This window comes from Anas platyrhynchos, chromosome 2 (genome assembly GCF_047663525.1).
Source record: "Anas platyrhynchos isolate ZD024472 breed Pekin duck chromosome 2, IASCAAS_PekinDuck_T2T, whole genome shotgun sequence".
NCBI classification, from domain to species: Eukaryota; Metazoa; Chordata; class Aves; order Anseriformes; family Anatidae; genus Anas; species Anas platyrhynchos.
In genome coordinates, this window is record NC_092588.1 from 139,055,105 (window position 1) to 139,072,340 (window position 17,236).

Consider the following 17,236-nt stretch of genomic DNA (forward strand, 5'->3'; position numbering starts at 1 on the left):
TCAAGGACATTAGCTTGCTGAAGTTGTCTGTTTGTTGCAATGCAGCAGAGATTTTAAAGTCTTTAGTCAGCCTAAAGTCTTTCATCCACTGATACTATTAGAAGTAAGTCACAATACTCTGCTGAGCATTCTTTTATATTTGCTAGAGGATATATGAAATGTGAGATAGGATAAGTAAGTGTATTATCCCCCCTACCAGTGTTTGGCAGAGATTGTTCCTTAATATTTTCATTCTTGTTCTGAGTTACGGAACAAGAATGCAGAACAAGCTTTGCAGAAAGCTTGTTCTTTGTAACAATGAATGATATGTTCAATTCTCTGCTGTTCAATGATAATGTATTATTTAGGAGATTTGACAACTTAATGCTTACTCATATCCATATTTTCTGATATTGAAATGAATAATAGCATATAAAGCATCGATTCTGTTAGTGTAGAATTTTTATATCGAGGAAAATTGTGAAGTTTTGTATGAATATGTATATATATATAAAAAAAAAAAGGAACCGATAATTTTGTTGGCTTTTATTTTTAAGGAAGGTACTTGATACCAGTGAATTCAGTATCTATATGACTACTTTTTTTCTTTCTGGCGTACTTAATTCTACCATCTCATAGATAGCTATCTGTGGCATAGGAACTGAGTGCTTGTTGAAACTAAGAATGTTAGAGGAATTGAATCAGATATGATGTTGGGTTGCTAGGAATTGGACATCCGTGTTGCATCAACACTGTAATGTTTTTAAATTGTTACAGAGGAATCGCCAGATTTTATTTTGTGGATGATCATTCTCATAAATGCCCATTTTCAGAAATGTATTCATGAATGCATAGTCATGTTTTGATGCCCTTCTAACAGTTCATCTGTTTAATGACAAGGTGAACTTATTAAGGGCTTATTAAAGGACCTGGGTGTCTAGCTTTCACATACATCTCTCTTATACTGGAGTCCAGAAATCCTGTTATGTGTCCTTCTGCATCAAAATGGAATAGTTCAGGGTATTAGAAAGATGCAAAGCAAAATAAGCATCTGCTCGTTTTTGATTGTGTTGTTATATGTATATATTATATATATATATATATACGTATATATATATATAACGGATATTTACATATAATTGTTTATATGCAAATAATGTTTATCATTGTGGCTATCATTCTCTAATATAGGGTGGTATCTAATAAGAACATCTAGTAAAATAATCAATCAGTTCCCTTGCCATACATATTTTGCTACAAATTTCCTGTTAATGGATGAATTTGATCAGAATAATGTAACCGGTGTGTCCATGTACGTTTTAAATATAATTTCTGATTTGAGCTTTATTCTGTTGCACAATGCAAATGCAGTCAAGCTTTTCATATAATTTACCTCCTGACTAGCATCTCTAACATGTTCCAACAGCAATAGGATTTTTCTCATTGAAAGAAGACTTAGATATTTTAAATTATTGGCTATTTGATTATTGCTTTATGCATAGTATTCTACTTTTTTTTTTTCTAGCTTGTTAATTTTTGTTTAAAAATTTATGTTGTTGTTTCAACAACACTTGAAGTGATCTCCAAAAAAGCAATTAAGTGTTTGTAATATTCTAACTGTAGCTAAACAAGAAATACAATGAACTCTTGGAATGTGTTATTTTGAAATCTGGGAGGCAAGCAGAAAATATAGGCAGTGGTTCATAGCCACAGTATATATGATGCATAATACATACCTAAATTCACAGGCAAAGAGAACCAGAGTAGGAAAAATAAATAAATAAATAAATAAATAGTTTTTCTGAGAAGATAAAGAAGCACTAAGATGTACTGCATGAAAAGTCTGAATGATGTGACGTCAATATACAAGTGCCAAAACTTACTCTTTAATTATTTCCATGTGTGTTTGTTGTTGTTGTTTATTATAACGTATGACTTATCTCAAAAGGAAACATATTTTTGATTTGTGTATTCAATGAGGTCCCTTAAGGAAAAATAAGTCCTAAAACATTCAATTTTCCCTTAAAAGCGAGAGAAAAACAGAGCCCACTTCCCTATTTTCATCTCTATATGGCTCTATCCGTTTTGCTATTTGTAACTAAAAGCACATGTGAGGATTTGTGGAGTTTATTCTGAACTTGGTGCTGATATGGAAGGTAAATTGTAAATTGTCTTTTGCCAGACAATCACATGGGTTGGGATAAGTGTTACTTTCTGTCCATAATACTATCCGAAAGTGAATTTTTTGGCTTCTGGAAGAATACGCAAAGATGGTTTAAGTAGGTTTTTGTTAATTAATGTCCCATTGCACAAGGAAAAAAAAAAAAAACAAACAAAAAAAAACACTTTTTTTCTCCAGAAAGTTTCAGAGCAGATTTGTTTTCAACTATAATTGTTTTCCATGTTTAAGTGTGGCTTGTGTAATAATGTGTAATAACATAATCCTGCGGTCATGTGTAAGAATTACGTTGAAATGATCGCTTATTTTTCACTCAGGTGACTGATATACCAGTTTTTTAAAACCTCAGTTCTAGTCATCAACTCCTTTTAGACACTGAGATGGGGAGGAGAGGAATTAGTAGCAGAACAATCACAGCCAGGTAACCCATAAATATGTTCAGCCTCACAGTTTAAATGGTGCCAGTTTCAGCCTGGAGAGCCCTTCATCCACAGCCTTTACAATTTTTCCACTAACTCTCAAAGAATGAACAGAATTGATAAAGGCTTTTTCTGATAGTTTCCTGAGGATCTCTTTGTACAAATGCCTATTTAGATTTTAAATACCACGTAAATATGAAGCCCATTCCACAACTTATTGCTAGTGTAACTGTTTTATTTTTGGACACTGAGACAATCTTGACCCAATGTTATGAAAAAGCATACTATTTCTCCTTCTAAATTAAAAATCCTCCCTAGAATATGCACTTAGATGTAAATTGTTTGACTGCGGCAGTTCATTCAAATACAGGCCTATTTAAGCAGTTTTAAAATGTGCTTTATTGGAACCCTGTGGCTTTTATAGCACATTAGACCTAAATTAAGCAGCAGGGAACCTTTCTCCCATCATTTCCAACTGTCCTTTCCAGGCCAGGTAGCATGATATTGTTTTTAGAATTATTTATATGTCTCTATCACTATTTTATCACAGTTTTAAATGCTGCAGATTTCTGACCTCTGGCATGGTGCAAGTTGTCAGAATCAACCTGGTTGGAACAGTCAGGGATTTTTGGTAATCAGAAAAATATTACATGATTCATGGTCTCAGGCTTTTGGGTCTTCATTTATGAAGTATGCAATGTGTTTTCATATCTTCCTTCTCATGAAGAAATGTAAGCAATTCCTTACATAGGAATTGAGGTGGTTGTTATTGTTGTTTTCATCTTGTCATCTTAGCAAAATATCGTACTCTTTACCCAAAACATACTATGTCTGCTCTTGGTAGCATTCAAATTGGCATCAATGAAATCATTACTAATAAAACTAAAACTGTTGTCTGGCAAAAGTTCTAATATATTTTGAGACGAAAAGTTATGTCACACCCTCCTCAACCAGTTGTGAGCACTCGTGGGTCTCAGTTCACAAAGATATGCCAGCCATAATGTGTGGGGCCTTTAGACCAGACCTGGCAAGCAGTGTGGAGGATTTGGGGTGGGACAACGGTGGGTCCTAGGAATGCTGTGCTTCATATCCTCTGCCAGGAGAGCAAGCTCAAGGCATTTTGGGGGGGAGAATAAACCACAGTGGAGGTTTTTCTCCTGTGTTCTGGTTGCAACTCCAAGAGGAGGAAGCCCTCTATATAGGCTTGTATAGGCTGCACTGAGCTGGATAGCAGCTCTTGCTACCTGCTTAACCCTTCCTGTGCAGAAAGGCTTTCAGCCTCAGTGTGGGCCCACAGGACCCACTGGCTGTTTCTGCAACTGCTTCTTGAAAATAAAACTTGAAAAAACCCTGTAACCTACTGATACTGACTACCAGTATAGGTATGAGTTACGGGAATCTACCAGTCTCTCTGTGGCCAGTATTTGGTGATGGTCTGACATGACCCACACTCTCAGAATGCCTCTGCAGCGAGGCACCTTGCTCAGGGTCCCTGATGGATGCTGGATCCTCCTCACTGTGGAGTTTCCTGAAGGCTGTGTTGGGTCTGACATGGGACTCTTCATAGTGCGAGGTAGCTGTAGGCAAGCATGGCAGCAGAACTGCAAGCGGACTTTCATCTCGGCTGAAGAGGAAGTGCTCAACTTTTGTTGAAGTGCTGGGGATAGGTAACAGATTAGTGCTGCTGATGAAATCTCAGGACTCCATTTGGCTTCCTTAAAAATAAATTTAAATGTGCCTCATACTTCTTATTCTTCCTTCCGTTGCTGATGTGAGTGGGATTACAGTGTGTAGGCAGTGGAGCCAAATTACAATAGGTTTGGCCATAACCATGTTTGAATTTCATGACTTTTATTGTGTATATCTAATTTCTCATTATTATATACATTTTAATTGTATTTCTATGTATATTAGCAAAGCATAGTAAACCATTGCAATTTAAACTTCGAGAAGCAAGTACTAGGTAAACCTGAAGTCTGACTCCCTTGTTCTAATTCCCTTCTGAAGTCAATAGGGGCCTTGTAATTGCTTTGAAAGCAGAATAAATGTTGCATGCAAGTGCAAGCACACCTCTGAAATATACTGCAATGCAAGTGAGATGCATGACCACCTCAGTACAGAACTATGGTTAGAAATCTCCAATAAATCTCAGCCAAATGAAGATCTACTGTGCAATTCCATCATAACTGAGCACAGTTTATGGCTTGTCAACTGTTTTATGATTCTAATTCCTGATTTGGTTTAACCCAAATGAGTTCAGAGTGCTAGTAACTAAAAAAAAATCTTGCAATCCATAAAATGTGTTGATATTAAATAACAAAGGTAAGTAAACATGACCCTTCATAATGTTTTAAATGGATAGTTTATAGCATAAAAGCGCATTTTGAGCTTCTCTATTTAACAACAGGAAAAAAATGATGCTGTCCTTTAGTTCCTACTGTGATTTGTAGAATGTTGATTTTTCACAACATGTTGATCCAGCGTACATTTAATATGGACTTTTGCTCTGAGTTTTCCATGGCAACTAGAGATTTTAGGTGCTTCAGTCTTTCTGTGTTCTCAGTTGCTAGTAACTTTTGAAGACTTTGACCTTCTGGATGAGCCTAACACAAGCATTCCTGATGATTCAGTTGCTTTGGAACAAAGCGTCAGCCATTTGCCTCACATAAATTGACTGTCATATGATCAGCAAATATTTTGAGAAGAACAGCATATGTTTTGAAAGTTCCTTGTCATTTTTATTATTTTAAAAAGACAACTTACAGAAATCATCTTCTGTGCGTACAATTGTATATATGCACATTTGTGAGGGAAATCCTCATGGTTTTTTTTCTGTACTTTGCAGACAAAACCTGTTGCGTTTGCAGTTCGGACAAATGTTGGTTACAGTGCAGCTCATGATGACGATGTTCCAGTCCCAGGCATGGCCATCTCATTTGAGGCTAAAGATTTTCTTCACGTTAAAGAAGTAAGTAAAACTTAAGGAGTAAGTGAATCTCTTCAAAGATCTGTTTGAGTAACAGTGCTACCATTTCTTAATGGTTAGATTAACCTCCCAAATCTTCAGGTCCTGTTTTTCATGAAAGTTATTTCTCTGACACAGAAAATATTTTATTTTTAAGAGCCACATACTGAAGAATTGAAGTCATAAATTTCAAGATATACATATCAACTGTCAAAAAACGTACTTTGAGTTTGCTTCATTGCTTTTCTTTTTCTGTAGTTTTTCTTTGAAAATTTTCAGGTTTTGTGGACTTTCAAACACTTAAATTCTTGTTCTTTCTCTCCTCCTTGCAAGATAATTAAAACTTGGTAACTTTCCTATACAAACCTTCCTAAGCACCCTACTGCTCTATTCTGAATGATTTCATTTTACCAGATTTCCCAGGTTCTGGTCATATTCCATTGTATTTTGCCACAAAGTGGTCCATCCAACAACAGAGATTTGTAGCAGAAGAACTGGAAAATTTGCTTGAGGACAACAGCTTAGTCATACACTTGAAATTATATCTTAGACCCATTTTAGATTATCCATTTTTTTAATGCTGAAAAAATCCCTCAGTCACTACAATTCATGATGCATAGCAATTTCTGCTAGGACAGGTACTTTGTAGAAGCAAGAAGCTTTCCCTAATACACAGATAGAAATGCAGGTGGACAAATACAAAGGAAACACAAGAAGTGGACTTTTAGTACCCTGATGATTAGTGATCAGCATTTTCCATATATATGAAACACATAGAAAAAAAGGATGATTTGGATTCCAAGCAAGTGTATATAGCAAAGACAATGTTTGAAGTCTGATGATAGTGCAAAAGAGAATTGCTTTACTTCTTATGACAGAAGTAGGGATGAGCAGGCACAGTCTTGGCAAAAGAAAGCCATCAGCATTTTCTGATGAATCTGGTGCAGTTTGGTTAGATTCAATGATTTTGTATGATTATCTATTCCACCTATATATCAAATGAGCTGGTAGTCTCTGACTTCACATCAAGCCTTTCCCCTGTTTCCATGTGAACCAGAAACAGGCTGTCAGCATATTTCTGTTAGAATATATATTTTTTTCCTCATAGCTGAACTTAGTCTTGGGTGTAAAAATACATGGAAGATAATGAGGAAGACAGAGTTTCCCGAACTTTTCCTAATCTTCAGAAATATCTTGAAAGGAAGCTTAACTCAGCTGAGGTGTTATATTGTCTGTGGGTGGGTGCATGTAGCACTGTGGAATGAAAAACAAGATTAGACTGCAGTTCTTTATGCAGCTTCAGGTGTAATACAACAAGCACTCTGCACACTTGTCTTCAAAAATCAAAAATCTTTTTTCCCCTCTGAGCAGTTCAGGGGATTTGACTGTCCAGTGATGTTAGGCCAGAGCAGGGATGTGGCTGGGACCCTGCGCCCCAGGTCAGGCTCACTGCTAGGCTGGGAGCCCAAGGAATCAGACTCATTGGGCAGTGGCTGCTGCTTCTGGGGGTCTCTGACCTCTTCTGGAGGGTGCTCAAGCAGCACCCCTTCCTCAGCCTGTGCATTCCCCTGTGGTGGCCCTCACCTACTTGCTCTTCAAGGCTCTGTAACCAACCAGACATCTCTCCTTCATTCATTTTGGTGCTCTCTAGAGTTAACGTAGGGAGAACTGAAATCTCTAAAATTTAATTATTTCTGCAGATGAAAGTAAAAAAAAAAACAAACATATTATATACACTGCTATAAAATGTAGCGTTGCTTTTCACATCACAAATATTTAAGAAAAACAACAACAACAACAAAAAACAGTACGACAATCTCTTGTGATGTTTGACTGCACAGCAATACCATATAGGATTGATGTTGTCCTGTTCTTATCTGTGAGGAGTTTTCTCCAATTTATGCTGCTAAGAGGGCTCAAGCAAGGAAAACCTCATTTTTTTTTCTTGAGGGCTGCACTGATTAAATATGAGGGAAATTTGTTTTTATTATTAAGTTAGAGTCATTAAAGCTCAGTATATATAAAGATGACAGATTGCATCCTGCATCACAGTCAATCCTGAATTTTTCAGGGCATAAATGCATGGCCATAATTCTACTTTGCATTTAATTCCTATTTGTATTTCACTTGGCTCTCCAAGCTCTCCAAGTCTTAAAGAGAATCACTGATCCCACCCAGCACCTTGAGAGCTGGTCACACTACCAAAATTCCCGCTATTGCTTTGTAATATTAGGAAGTGTTATCTGTAGTATTACTTTCTCATAAAACTACCTTATCCTCCTTTTCATATACTGACAACAGTAGTTAGCGTTGAGACTTTGCAAGTATGACTGCTTTTATTTTTGTAAGAAGAAAAATTCCTATAGATTTAGTACTTCTATTAAATTCAGAATCACAGAATCACAAATTAAGACTAGTTTTGTCTGTTGTTCGATAGGAAAGTTTTAATAAGTACTGACTGTTCAGATTTTAATATAATGGTGGTTTTTTTTGTTGTTGTTTTGTTTTGTTTTTTAATTATCTGTCTCTTCCTTTTACCAAGCTAAGCAATACTACTTTTGCAGATTTTGTGTATAGCGTAGGCCAGATCCATATAATGGCAACCTCTGTTGACTCAATTACTATAGTCTTCCTCCACCTATATTGTCTTATAGTGTATTTGAAATACACATGCATGTCTTTAATTAGCATTTTGTAGCAAAAAGTTATAATTTTAATAAGATGTTTGAACTAACACAGCTTTCAGAAAAGTTTGCTCCTAAGGGGCCTCTGCACAGGCCACATCCACCTGCTCCACCAGGGGCTCCTCCACCCATGGGGGGGCTGCAGCGTGGAGATCTGCTCCATGTGGGACCCATGGGCTGCAGGGGGACAGCCTGCTCCACCAGGGGCCTTTCCACAGGCTGCAGGGGAACTGCTGCTGCGTGCCTGGAGCACCTCCTGCCCTCCTGCTATGCTGACCCTGGAGTCAGCAGTGTTGGCTCTCACCCCTCTCTCCAAGCTGCTGTTGCACAGCAGTTTGTATTTTTTTCCCCCCATTCCTTAAATCTGCTTTCCCAGAGGCCCACCCAGTGTTGCGCCCTGGCTCAGCTCTGGCCAGCGGTAGGTCCCTTCTGGAGCCAGCTGGAGGTGGCTCTTCTCTGACATGGGGCATCTGCTGGGCTCTGCTCACAGAGACCATGCCTGCAGCCTTCTGCTACCAAACCATTGCCACATAAGCCCAATACAATGTATGAATAAATATTATTAAATCGGAGCACTCATTATCTCATACTTAAAAGGCTGAAATTCAGTTAATTGAAATATGTGCATATGTATAACTGTAATTTTTTTTAGTTGTCCAAAGATATCCATTCCTTGTGGATCTGTCACTGTCTGCTTAACGTACAGATCACATGAGCTGTATTTAGGTAGGTAGTAGAAGATATATAGGAAGTGGAATGTGGTCATATTTCAGAAGGTAGTAGTGAGTTCAGAGAAGCAGTAGAGCTTAAGAAGTGGTATTTTATTTAAAGTATAGAACTGATTTTAATACAGTAAGAAAAAAATAGATTGTAAAAATTGTTGGATAAGAGCAGATCAGAAGAAATCTCAGGTGTCCACTGAGGAGAAAGATCAAGGGAGAACAAAAGAAACTCTAATGTATGAAGAGAAAAGACTGTGAAGCAGGAAGAAATAAAGATGGTGAAATGGGTGGAATTTACAGCCAGGGAGAATCATGATGTTTTGTGAGAGAAAGTTTCTGCTTAAGTACTGTAGCATTTTAATAATTTGGAAGGTATAATTATTTTAATGTATTTCTGAACATTACCACTATTCTTCATTGCCATAATAACATAGTACAATGATTAACTGCAGGGAAGAATTACATAAAATGACTTAGCTGCAAGTTAAAAATAATAACAAAATGATCACAAATACAGTAATTTCATAGTACATGACTTTTTATTTCTTTTTTTTTTTTTTTGTAGAAATTTAATAATGACTGGTGGATAGGACGGTTGGTAAAAGAAGGCTGTGAAATAGGATTCATACCAAGCCCAGTCAAACTAGAAAACATGAGGCTGCAGCATGAACAAAAGGCAAAGCAAGGGAAATTCTACTCCAGGTAACAACAACAAAACATTAGAAGTAGTAGCACTGCTTGTAGCAGTTATTTTGGAAATCAATGCTGTGTATGCTGTAGATCTTTTTAATTGTTAAAATTGACGGTTTCAAAAATGATGAGTCAATGAAAAATGTAATATTTATGTATACGATTAATAATGTCATTGCCATTGCAGAGTGCAAGTGGGTGCTTAGGTTGGTGGCCTGTGGTGGTCTGTGATTTTTATTCTGGTTTAGTTTCATACAGTATTTGTAGATACACATTGCAGTTAGTACATTTGTTATGTGAAAGCACAATTTTTGAGCTAAAAATCAATCCCCTAAGTTCTATAACATTTTTTTCACAATACTATATGTACTATACTAAACTATTTTAAAGATGATTTCAGAAATTTCAGAGGATGTTAATATGATTTTTTTTTTTCATAAAGCAAAGCCCCTGGCTGTTATCTAGCTCTCAGAGAAAAATGTTTTGATCTGTCTCATTTGTTGTGTCTGACTGCAGCCATAATGACATAAAAATACAGATTCAGTATCTAACCATATTGTACAATAATGTAAGATCTAATACCGTGATCTTTCTGTGGAATTCTTAATACAGTAGTTTTCCAACAAAAGGTAACACATAGAAACAAATGCCATTTGCTTCTCCTTGAGTATATAGGATACAGAAATATTTCTATTATATTTGGTTGGGATGGAGCTGGAGCTGAGAAAACATCTGGGAAACATTTGGGAAGTAAGAAAGGCTTTTCTGCTCCAATGGGAAGGGCAGCAGTGTCTGAAGAGCAAGTCAACATGAGGAGGAGACCAGGATGCTGCAGCGTCAGCTGTCTTTACTGGCTGGGAAATGCTTTTCCTGAGTGTCCCACCCTCAGCAGGAGGAATCTGGTTCCTTACTTGTCTCCTGGCCTTTCTGATGCAGCCACATCTGACCCAATGATTTGGTCACTTCCCAAATTGTAAAAGCTTCTGTCCACCAGAACTTCTCGCTGGAGATAACACTGTCCTACACTACAAATGAATTTACTTAGTGATTATAAATATTTTTAGATAGAGAAAGTATCAACTAGTACTGCCACATTAATTGTTTGAAGAGAGAAACATACATTCTTACATTCATTTCAGTGCTTTTCTAGTTACAGTAACAAAAATAAAGATGCTAAAAATATTTTTCCATTTGCACCACTTGGGTAGGCTTTCACAAAGCCTGACAAAATCTTAGGCTGTTTTGTCTTCCTTGGACAGGCTTCTTTTACCGAAGTGCTACCTTGTACCAAGACAGCAAATTTGTAGCTTAATTAAATTGAAAAGACACTAGACAAACACACTGTCAGTTTCATTAGGGCACTCTTAATAATTATTCTGTTAAACAGATATTCTTATTGGTTTAAAAATTATGTATAGTAATAATATTAATTGTCGGTAATGATCAGATCACATTAAGATCACAGTAAGAGCATATGTTGCAGAATGAAGTTGCACAGAGCAAGGAGCGTGATTGGTGTTTGCACTTCCTCAGTCTTCAAAATGTACAGGTGTTTAGTGTAAGATGTATATTTTATACCACTGTCAGAAATACTGTTTGCTTCTGGTCTAGCAGCTCATTTATAAAACAAGTAATAAATAGGCTAGAATAAATACTGATAAAGCTATAAAACTTCAAACTAATTTGTTGCTTTACTCCAGTAAATCAGGAGGAAACTCTTCATCCAGTCTGGGTGATATAGTTCCTAGTTCCAGAAAATCGACGCCTCCATCATCTGGTGAGTAGGTCATGAACCCTCCAGATTACAGAATCAGGCCTTTCATCTGCTAAAATTTATATTACTTCTAGTTCTGTTTTTCTTATTTCCAGTGTGTTTGTGTTGCCCTATTGGTCTGATTTGGGTTCATTTGAAGTAGTAGAGTTAATGTCTGCAAGGGTAGGCAATGATAGGCTCTTAGCAATCCACAGAGTTCCTTCTTTGCTTCTCCTGCAAGGTTTTATAGCAGAGGAATAGTCAAGTGGTGATATAGTCTTGCGATGAGATAGTTAAAGACTTGGTCTGGGGAGTCCTGCTGAAAAAGAAATATATTCTGGTAGAGGAGGAAAAACAGCAATAAGAATAAAAATGCTCATGAAGTCTCTGCCATAGCATCAACAACGACTTTTTTTTTTTTTTTTTTTTAACAGGAGTTTTCAGTTTCACAGTTCTGATAATGAAAATCTGCTTCACATAACTATAGCATACTGGTTATCTTTTTTTTCTTTTCTGACAGAAGACTTTTTTCATGAGTATTGTTTTGAATTTAGAGCATCAACAGACTTAACTTTGGTTATGTTAGACTTAAGAAGTATGAAGCAAATTCTTCATGAGTTCATGTAGGACACTGGCGTGTAATCTTTATTTTCTCCTCAGAGAAAAAAAAGACAGTTGGAATACCTGAAATCACAAAAAAAATAGTGAATATTGCTAGCACCTTGCCTACAGAGACAAAGATGAGTGTTTTCATGTCACGTTAGTTTATATGGAGCTGGCATACAGAGCAGGCATCTTAAAATGGTCCTGAAGATTTTAAAGCATTTACATGGACATTAAGAGAGAGACAGGAGTTCAGTCAAGTTATGGTAGTAGCTTCATGTGGTTAAATTAATTGAAAAATGTATCTGTCCTTGTGAAAACATAAATTTGTTTGTAATGACCAACTTTATTACAGTTGCGGTTTGTTTATCAAAATTCCACTTATGTTCCCTATCTGCCATTTTTGTAAGAAAATGCGTAGTTTACTAATATGTGTCTGTCACAAGTTGGTAGAACACACTAATCTTTTGTGGCTTTACAAAGGCCTTTAACTGTCCTATTTACTGCTAAGGCCCCTTTTTCAATGACTGCGTTTTTGCAGTAGAAAGTGTCCGTAGACCTATATTGTAATTTTCTAATTAGAGCATCTGAAATGTTATAATATTTTTATATACTAAACCCACTTAGATAGCAGTGCATATGAAATTTTCAGAATGTTGCACAGAATTTAAAGGTAAGAGAACAGATAGCATAATTAGGTTGCCCACTCACTGATTGCTAGTGATGCTGTAATTTTCATTGCATTGAGTCATTTCTTCAGACAGTAGTTTTCAGAAACATAGTTTTCTGGAGAAAGAAGAAAATCTATTTAAGTTGTTCCAGTTACATTGCAAATTTGGAGAGTATTTATGAGTAGATTGTGTTTGCTTATACTATGATCTTTATATTTGGGATCTGCAGTATTTTGTTGCTTATCTTAAAACATACCAAGGGTGAAAGAAGCATAATTTGTAACTAATGAACTCAAAAGTCAAGAACTCACTTGACTTTGAAGTGCAGTTCGATTCTGACCTGGTCCATTTCTGCTATTCCCAAGCCTTCTCTTTGTGAAAGTGTAATAAATGGCAAACACATCAATTATTTAATAATTTGAAGAAAAGATAACAAAAATAAGGTAACTTCATGTTTTGACTTTGAGTTAGGGTTTGTTTTTTTTTCCCAATATAAACTAATGCCACAAAAGCATGAAACACAGTGAAGAAAGACTGAAAACAAGTAAATAAATCAACCCATACAGTCCTCACTGACTACCAAGCAGGATGTGGATAATTGGGAAAATGAGTTTGGGGAAAAAAAGGAAAAAAAAGACACAAAAAATCAGCTAACTAAAAATAATTGACAGTTAAAAAAAAAAAAAAACACACCTGTCACAGATGTTATGTAATGGGAAAACTGAGAATGAAAAATGAAGATATTGATAGCTGATCAAATGCTGCATTTCTCTTTTACAGGAAAAACTTAACAATCCCAATTCTCTTTACAGATGATTTTAGTGGAGGTGTTCTAATATGTCTTATTATGAGGGGTTTATATAGCGGCTGTGCTGGCCTGTATTCAAGAAAAGATAATATGTTCTTTTTATAATTATGAAGAGGATGAAGGAACAGCTTTGCTAGAAGAAAATGTTACGTGATTTCTGTGGCTGTTTTTAGGAGCAGAAGTATAGAAACAGGCTGCAGATCTGCTCATGGGCTTTCCTGGCAAGGTCAGCCTCAAAGGGAGAGGTATAAACTCAAGGCATGTCAGGGATTGTGGCATTAGATGTGTAGACAATTCAAATGGGAAAATATACTCCCCTCAATCGGAGGAGATCACTGTCCCAAGTGTCCCTTAAATCAGCAGTTGCACATAGCCTTGACAGAAATATTTGTGTGTTGCATAATTTATTGGCACAGGCTGCTGTATTAATTGATGTCCCACTCATCAAACAGCTGAAAGCAGGTCACTAAGGTGGTTTCATAATAGTTTACACTGATTAATTATAGTTTTGGATAAAGTCTATGCAAACGATACTGCTTACAGATTATTTAGGGTTACATTCAATGCATAATAATGGCAGGAGATGATGGGCCTGTTACCAGCGGGTGTCAAGAGATGGGTAAGATCTTTTCACGCAAGGGTGATGTTGTACAGCATGTTTGTGGATCACTTTTGTGTATGTACTTGCTTTATGAAAACAATGGTAATACAGTACCTAAGATCAGGATTGGGTGCTGTAAACAAGAAGGCTTATAAACTGTCTGATTTTTTGGTTGTCAGGTATTCATTGGGCTTTGCCTTCAGGATGGCCTTGCATTTTGAAGATGTGTTTATTTCTGAGTCTCTGATGATACTTTGCAAGCTAGTTACTTGCTAAAGAGGGTAGCTATTTTATATTTATGGTACAGGCTTTGAGTGCTGTTTATTCCCTTGAGAAAGAGGTTGAAAGAGGTTTGTTGTATTCAGCTCCATTTTGCTCTGCCTATATCCTCACTATTCACACAGGATCCAGCTCTCTGAGATAACTTGGATCTATTTTCTCTCTTCTGATACCTCTTTTTTTTAGTTTTCATTATCGGTAGGTCTGTGTATATTATTTTTAATAAATGTATCTTATGCCTACTGTGCATTTTTAGTTAAGGTGATTTAAAAATGCCAACTGTAAGATAAATGTTGGTATTACTGTACCACTATTAGGCTGATTTTTTTTTTTTTTGCTCCAAAAATTATTATTATTATTATTATTTTGATTTCCAAGTACACACCAGTAACATTTCAAATTTCAATTGATGATGCACATTTTTTATTTAGTGTTTATCACTATAAAACAATGCAAATATTGTTGGCCAAATGTTGTTGGTCAGATTCTGTTTTTTACGTTTGTGCAAGTCTCGTTTATTCCAGTGAATTAGTTTGGATTTACACTGGTATAACAAAAAAACTTGGCCACTCCTCTGTTTTCTAAGAGTAATTATGTGTATGTCTGATTTAATTCTGTAATAAGGGATCAGAGGAAAATGTTACAGTAGCTGCTACAGACTGCCTCGTGTTTTCTAATCCTAATGTACTGCACCTTAAATTTTTTCCCATTGTTTTATTGTGTTTTGTATTCATGGTTGTTTTTTTAAATTTTTATTTTACTCTGGACAGGATTTTTCTTTATTTTTTTTATTTCCTTTTTAACCTTTTTTTTACTTTCCCTGTCATCTGATAATTCTGAATTGTTTGTCTGTATATAGCTATAGACATAGATGCCACTGGCTTAGATGCAGAAGAAAATGATATTCCAGCAAACCATCGCTCCCCCAAACCCAGTGCAAACAGTGTAACATCACCCCACTCCAAAGAGAAAAGAATGCCCTTCTTTAAGAAGGTAACACCAACTTCCAAGCTCCCATTTGTCCACCTGCTCACCTGCACTGCGTCACATTTCTAGTCCTGTTAATTGTCTGCGTCCTTTGACAAGCCAATAACATGCATGCTTTGTTGTTCTTTGTTTCTTTTCCATGCTGCTGTAGCTAAGCAGAAGCAGAAATCGGTAAGTTTATACCAGCATTACCTATGTTTATCCTGCCACTGGCATCATTAGCATTATTACCCCAGTTTAACAATGCAGCTATCCTAGACTGAAAGAAGAGATTAATCAAGCTATTAGAGGATTCAGTACATTAAAAGATAAAGTCCTAAGTTCAGAGAGCATCCATGAAACCCTGCTACAGTACTTATCCTTTTTGATGGAATAAATAGACACACTTAGAAGGCCTTCTAAATCTCTGAGGAATTTATTTCTTATAAATGCATATAATACACCCCTCTAGTGCATGCTTGTTCTTTCTATCTCTTTGTCAGAGTGTTTTTTTTTTTTTTTCATTAAAACTCAGTCTATTGAAATAATTATTGGAATCTAATCAGATACTCAGATTGGATTTACACAACAAATAGTCAGAATCCTTGAATTTTTTACTTAGTATTTCAGCTTCTAATTCACTTGGTGTAAAATCTGCAGATGAACAAGACCAGTGGAAAACTGCAGACTTGTTTTGGCAGCTTACTGTGAGTTTATCCTATTGTCATGTATAAATTACTAGACAAACGTTCTTGCTTTCCATCAGTCAGATTTTTTTAGTATCTCAGCTATTGGAAATGGTACTGATGGCTCACAGAGAGCCAATGTCTCCCCATATACAGCCCAAAGCACTGCAGAATTAGGCCATTGGCAACCTGTTACAGCAAACTGTGCCATATGCTTCTAGGATCTTTGCTAGAATATGTTATCAAGACACTAGCTAGCAGCCAAACTATGAAACTGGATATTACATTTCTACTTTTGTTTTAAATCTTCTAATTCTTCATAGCTCTTCTTCATTTGTTTTAACCACTCACATCTAAAGTAACAACAGACTATATATGGTGATTAAAAACAGTACCAAGTGACACTGGTGCCAGTGCTATTGGATGCTCTCCTGTTTAGCTGAATAAAGCATTTTATTCTCTCATGAGCTCCTTTAAACACTATATCCTTCTCATCTTCAGTCACTAGTATTTTCTTTAGTAGGGTGTGTTAAGTACCATGTCATTCACAGCCCACTGTGGAACTTAACAGCAGTTTCTTGCTTCTGAATAATTTATTCATTAATCGTATTTCTAACCAAGTATAAATGCTAAGGAAGCATGTTGATGTATATTAGATGCTAATCTGCATAATGCATCTTTAGAAGATGTGTTTTGTGGACAAAAAAGCATGCTGTTGGATAGTGACAAATTCCATCTCTCTTAACTGTGTGGGGCCTCTTTTCTTCCATATCACAGTCTTTACTGGTTATAGTTGCTTTTCTAATGCTGCCATTTACAGTAAAAACTGAATGGGCATCCCAAATTAGTCATTCATGGTCAAACCACTAAGGTATATAATCTGAACTACATTAGTTTATATTCCAAGTTTGTGTTTGAACTTGGCACTAAACTGTATAGGTTAGTGCCAGGCCCTTAGAATATTAAATTCACTAGTACTGAATTACTTAGGTGCTTCCATTAGATTGCTTAGTGAATTTTCTGCTGAAACCTTTGTTGCTTCAAGCTGCAAAAATTAAAAATAATATTAATAAAGCCTGTTTCAGCAGAACAGATCTTAAATATAACCCATATTCCATCAAATAAGATAGCTTCTGTACTTTTCCTAATTTTCAAATAGCTGGTTAAGTTCTAGCATGAATATCTTCAGTTGAGTTTGCTGCATTAAAATAAAGATCTGTTGCATCAGGAC

The 17,236-nt window shown here is 36.1% G+C and overlaps 1 protein-coding gene across 11 annotated transcripts in view; it reads left to right on the top strand.

Annotated features, from left to right (window-relative positions):
• The window catches only part of CACNB2 (calcium voltage-gated channel auxiliary subunit beta 2), a 247,078-nt gene that overhangs the window by 198,276 nt on the left and 31,566 nt on the right, over positions 1-17,236 (top strand). For 8 of the 11 annotated variants that reach the window (XM_027450663.3, XM_027450664.3, XM_072033680.1 and 5 more), the window contains 4 exons: positions 5,423-5,545; positions 9,514-9,650; positions 11,339-11,415; positions 15,213-15,346. In XM_027450663.3, the coding sequence (XP_027306464.1) occupies positions 5,423-5,545; positions 9,514-9,650; positions 11,339-11,415; positions 15,213-15,346 (471 nt within the window). Of the gene's footprint in view, positions 1-5,422; positions 5,546-9,513; positions 9,651-11,338; positions 11,416-15,212; positions 15,347-15,491; positions 15,512-17,236 lie in introns of all 11 variants that reach the window. The other 3 variants (XM_027450665.3, XM_027450666.3, XM_072033681.1) reach the window with 1 other exon arrangement.